The sequence below is a fragment of the Doryrhamphus excisus genome, linkage group LG5 (assembly GCF_037039965.1).
Source record: "Doryrhamphus excisus strain RoL-2023G ecotype Guam linkage group LG5, RoL_Dexc_Guam_v1.1, whole genome shotgun sequence".
In the NCBI taxonomy this organism is placed as follows: Eukaryota; Metazoa; Chordata; class Actinopteri; order Syngnathiformes; family Syngnathidae; genus Doryrhamphus; species Doryrhamphus excisus.
Window position 1 is genome coordinate 16,975,691 of NC_136361.1, and position 6,000 is coordinate 16,981,690.

The following is a 6,000-nucleotide window of genomic DNA, read 5'->3' on the forward strand; positions in this document are numbered from 1 at the left end:
TCAAAAAAAGGCTCCGCATAACCACTCTTGCGCAATTCTGTAAAAAAAAAAAAACACGCAAATAAATGTATTTAAACATGTTTGGGAACATATGTGCAGCGCTTGTATGTCATCCATATTTTTGCATAAGCACTGTGTGCAATGCTGGGAGACATCGTGCATCCGCCGTCATTGGTATTCAAATCTCATCCCACAAAAGCGTGCGACTGCTGCAGTTTTTCCCGAGCGCCAGATCCCGAGAGAGGTCCAAACATCAGGAAGGTGGGAGGTGGGGTGCGGAGGGGTTGAGGTGCGGGTGGGTGGTTAGCCGGGGAACGAGCCCAAAACGGATGGCTCTCATTGCACGCATTCAAACAAACAAATGGAGGTGATTTAATGCACACGGCGATAAGCCAGGTGCTAATGGAGGCACGGGAGAGGACCGGCGGCCAAGAGGCAGGAGGAAGAATACAGATGTGATGATGGAATTGAGGGGGGGGGGGGTGTTTGAGAGTGGGTGGAAGCTATTAATTGTGGGTGCACAGAGGAGGCGGAGTTAGTGACATTTGTTTCAGTGTGTGGCTGCTAAATTTTGGCCCAAAGCTTTTCTTCTCTGGCTCAGCATTGATGTGTGTGTGTGTGTGTGTGTGTATACGTAACCATGTGCATTCGTATGCTTCGATGTTTGTGTGGCACAGCTTTTGACATCCCACCTTTGGGGATTTTTCTTTATTTGTGGGGACATTTTAGCAACAAAAAAACATGAGGATTATCCTATTGTCTTAGTCTTAGAACGTGCATGTGAGTGTTTTCAGTGTTGTGTGTGTTCTGTTTTGATACTGCATCTTTGGGGACATTTCTCGGTGAGGCGATATTTTGGCAAAAAAGTGTCACAATCATGTAAAAAAAACATGTGTGTGTCTGTGTGAATGTGTGTATGTTTTCATCTTTCTATGTTTGTGTGGCAGGCTGCACGGTGAACAAGTGGTTGGCACGCAGGCCTCACAGCCAGGAGACCCAAGTTCAATTCCACTCTCGGCCATTTCTGTGTGGAATTTGAATGTTCTCCCCGTGCATGCATGGGTTTTCTCCCACATTCCAAAAACATGCTAGGTTAATTGGCGACTCCAAATTGTTCATAGGTATGAATGTGAGTGTGAATGGTTGTTTGTCTATATGTGCCCTGTGATTGGTTGGCGAGGGTGTACCCTGCCTCTCTCCTGAAGACAGCTGGGATAGGCTCCAGCACCCCTGCGACTTTCGTGAGGATAAGCGGTAGAAAATGAATGAATAGCAATAGACTAACAATGAAATATAAACACCACTCCTTTTTTTAATCCAGGCTAACGGAAGATTAACATTTGCATTTTAGAGCACCACCGGCGCGCCATCACGGCTCTTTTAGGGGCCGGAACTGTCAATGGCACCCGCTGTTGCTCAGTGAAAACACACCATATGTGCTTTCACTTTTGAGTCCCCAAATGCCAAAAAATGACCCCAAAAAAAGTTTTCCCCAGATAATTTTTCGCTTGTCACTTTTGAGAAAATAGGTCAAGGGGGGTTGGGATGTTGCCAGATGTAGCAACAAAATTGCCAAGTTGGTGACAATGTATAGGGTGTACCCTGCCTCTCGCCCGAAGACTGCTGGGATAGGCTCCAGCACCCCCGAGACCCTCGTGGGGGTGGTAGAAAACATTTTGGAAATAAAAATGATGATGATCGAATTTGACTACATTGGACAATGTTTGTGTGTGTGTGCTCTTGTCTTTCTATGTTAATGTAGCACAACCTTTTCCATAAAGGCATGCTCTGAGGAATTTTATGGTGAGAAACACCAATAATGATTATATGAATGATGCAGTTCAAAAGTTTACCAATTACTTTGTAAATATTGGACTAAAACTGGAAGAAGAAAATACAAAATTTTGGCCATTGGAAGAAAAGGAATGATACCATAGATAAGAATCCTAATTCCATGTGTGTCACTCAAGTGACAGAAAGAAAAAAATCACTGATATTGACAATAATTGTAATGCAGAAACAATAAAAAGGGTTATTAGTGAGATGGTAGAACCAAGTTCCAATGTTTATAAACTATCGACCAGTTTCCTGACTACCACAAGTTTCTATAATTATCAAGAAGCTGTTCAATAACTGGTTGGATAAATTTGTTAATAAGAACGAATTCATCACAGAGTAGACATGTCCGATATTATCGGCCACCGATTAATTATTCATTCGGATATCAGTCTAAAATTCTAATATCAGGTGATATCAGTATCGAGATATTGATGAGAACTGATGTAGAGGATGTAGCACAAACATTGCATTGACGGATATTGCAGAAAAATGCAGTTAGTAATGTTGTCACTCAAATGCCCCTTACCCGGCCACAGTGGGCGGCTTCTCGTGCTGTACAAGCACCAGTCTCCGACGATGCCCACACACGTACGCCCCCAGTGAGTGAAACATACCACATCCTTACATGAAGTACACCCTGTAACTACCCTACTTCCTCTACCCTAGCACGGGAGGCTTTAATTTAGTGGAGGGCGCTTTTAATGAAGACATTAAACCTGTCTGTCGCTGTCACGAGTACCAGATAGCATTCAGCATTGAGAGCTTTCTCACTGACTCCTGCAGCTTCCAAGCAAAACGAGAGTAGAGAGGACAAAGGGACACTTACCTGAGCCAATGCACCTCAGGAGGCCCAGTTCTGGACCTGTGTTGGTAAGTTTGTGTTGCTTTCTTCTGGCAGGTACATCAACCATACGGACCAATGGGCTCCAGGTGTGTGGAACCCTTGCATGCAAGTCTCATTTTGCTTACTTTTCATCTGCCACAAGGCAGTTTCAATATAAAACCACGATCTGTACTGCCCGCGGTTGTTTATCTACCAAACTACTGGTAGTGCGGCCTGCCAGCTGAACTCAAGACATGTCAACTCGCTTCCAGCTTCCTGCACCATCCGAAGTATGAATCGAATCGTGATTGAAACAAATTGTTACACTTATACTATTTAACATAGAAGCGCTACTGTTAAATATCATTAACAAATGCAGAGGAGTGTCAACCCCATGAATATACATTTTGTCTGTCAAATCATCAAATATTGTCTATATACATTGTCACCAACTTGGCAATTTTGTTACTACATCTGGCAACATCCCAACCCCCCTTGACATATTTTCTCAAAAGTGACAAGCAAAAATTTTTCTAAGGAAAACTTTTTCTGGGGTCATTTTTCGGCATTTGGGGACTCAAAAGTGAAAGCACATATGGTGTGTTTTCACTGAGCAACAGCGGGTGCTGTTGACAGGTCCGGCCCCTCCAAAGAGCCACGATGCCGCGGGGGTGGTGCTCTAAAACGCAAATGTTTCTTAATCTTCCATTAGCCTGGATAAAAAACAGCGGTGTTTATATTTCATTGTTAGTCTATTGCTATTCATTCATTCATTCATTCATTTTCTACCACTTATCCTCACAAGGGTTGCGGGGGTGTCTTTGGGCGAGACGCAGGGCACACCCTGGACTGGTTGCCAGCCAATCACAGGGCACATATAGACAAACAACCATTCACACTCACATTCATACCTATGGACAATTTGGAGTCGCCAATTAACCTAGCATGTTTTTGGAATGTGGGAGGAAACCAGAGTACCCGGAGAAAACCCACGCATGCACGGGGAGAACATGCAAACTCCACACAAAGATGGCCGAGGGTGGAATTGAACCCTGGTCTCCTAGCTGTGAGGTCTACGCGCTCGACCACTTTTCTCACTTCTCTCCTAAGGGGTTGTTTTTTTTCCTTCAGCATTTTACAAGATCATATGCAAATGATATGCAAATTAGATGATGATGACAGCGATTTCAGCCAATAACTACTTTTCTTACTGAAAAGTTGGCAACAGTGTCTGTCTGAGTAACATGAGTATTCTGCTGACTTCAGGGCTACTGCATTTTTCAGGATATTTGTAAGTATGTTTGTAAGTAAGTTTAAACAGAATAGACTATATGTTATCAAGTGGTTCCAATATGAGGAACCTCAAATCTTATAGAAAGTCTTCCTACAAACAGTTTAAGCTGCAAGGGCACTTTTTCTGCACACACATCCAACGCATCCATCCAATCAAAGTGTCCATCCCCACGCTACCATAACAACTACCTTCAAACCTGCATCGCATCCCTTCTGTGGCCTTTCCTCTGGATTGCTTCAACTAAGAAATACAGTGCACAATATGAATGCATATAAGCAGCATCTCCAATGCCCCATCCACCTTCCATCACCCTCCCTTTCCTTTTCCCCCCTTTCTCTCCTGGCCCCTGTCAGTGTCTAGATTAATGACAGTGATCAGTGAACAGCCCCCAGCCGAGGTTGCCTGCAGCTCACCCACAAAAAAAGAAAAGCCGTCACTGTAAAGCAGACAACACGGGGGCCACATTTAAATGCAACACACAGGCAATTTCATAAAGAGGTGGCCAGACACACACATACACCTCTTACACAACACACACACGCCTCCATGCATATAAATGCTCGCACTCGCGCTCTCACACACAAAAACACACACACAGCGGGGGAAAAAAAATCAATCAATACGCAAGCTATATGGTGAGCGTTGCATCACAGCAGCTGATCTGGGAGCAGTGTGGGTTTCCTTCTACTAGACAACAGCACAAGTGGGCCAATAGGAAGCAATAAGCGACCTTTTAACCTTTCCACTGCATCTGGAATGAGGTTGACACAGTTGTCAACAACTATCAACCGAGGAAGAGAAGTAATTGAATTTATTATTATTATTATAAAAAATAACACGTTCCTGTTTTTAAAGTATTGTGTATTTTTTTTCTTATTAAAAACTAAAATACGCAAAAAAAATTGAACAGTGGTTTATTTTTTTTCTATCCTCAGCAGCTGTTGTGGAGGGATGCTATTACAATTTACTTTCAAGCGGATAAGCTAGTCGATGCATGAAGTAAACAATCCTGCAAAGAACACCTTGTGCATTCAAGTTAAAGTTAAGTATGTTTTTTGAACAACAACAAAAAAAATTCAAAGAACATAAAAGCCAGGCTTGAGAACTTATGTTCCTCTTCTTATGTTCTTGAGAACATAAAAAAACTGGCTTTTATATATCTGTATGAATTAAATAATTTTCCTGTATGAAGTAAGAAGAATTTAACAACAATGTCAATACAATTATAAAGCCTTCCTATGAGATACATCCATTTTCATCAACAATAGGAATTGTGCACAGCACCTATAATGCAATGCAATGCAATATTAAGTGTGACACACGCCAATACAACACTGCTCAATGCAAAAAAGTGGCAACCTTTCACTTTTGTTTCCTCCTATGAGGCTTTTTAGGGTATTTCTAGGTCAACGAGCAAACGGCAACACGGAAAAGCAACAAACAAAAGAAACACTCCAAAACACAAGCATGTTTCCCAATAAGTCCGACTAAAGTGCATGACAGCTCAGGTTTAGCCTCCTGTTGTAACTCAACTTCAAGAGGAGGTCGTGAATGAAAAGGAGTTCAAACGTCTTACCGGTGTGCACCAGGCAAGCCACGGCGATGATGACGAAGGGGACGCAGTAGTTCCACATGGAGGCGGGAGCCATGGCCGAGTATTCCTTCTCTTTTTTCCCCCCGCCCGTAATTCCTCTTCCGAGCTTGGAGGAGTCACTCACAGGGACATGAGCCTGCAGGTTGACTGGCTGGCTTGCTTGATTCTCTCTCTCTCTCTCCCTCTCTCTCTCTCTCTCGAGCTCTCTCGCGCGCGCTCTCGAGCTCTCTCTCTCTCTCGAGCTCTCGTTCCTCGGTGTTGACGTGCTCGCACTCGTGTGTGTGCGTCTTTTGTGCACGCCCACGCCCACTTTCTCTCTTCCACGTTGGGAGTGTCAGGCCACGAGGGAGTGTTCAGGACAGGTTTTTCTTGGTGACTTTTATTTTAACAGTGGGTATGTGTGTTTATGTGTGTGTGTGTTTGTGAGAGAGTGTGTGTGAATGGCGAATT

General features: G+C 43.5%; 1 protein-coding gene across 2 annotated transcripts in view; it reads right to left on the reverse strand.

The window, feature by feature from the left end:
- cadm4 (cell adhesion molecule 4) overlaps nt 1–5,746 on the reverse strand; it is a 246,219-nt gene extending 240,473 nt beyond the window's left edge. For both annotated transcript variants that reach the window (XM_078790798.1, XM_078790797.1), the window contains exon 1: nt 5,533–5,746. In XM_078790798.1, coding sequence (XP_078646924.1) covers nt 5,533–5,605 — 73 coding nt within the window. In that variant the 5' untranslated portion in view covers nt 5,606–5,746. The remainder of the gene's footprint in view (nt 1–5,532) is intronic.
- Nucleotides 5,747–6,000: the final 254 nt, after the last annotated feature.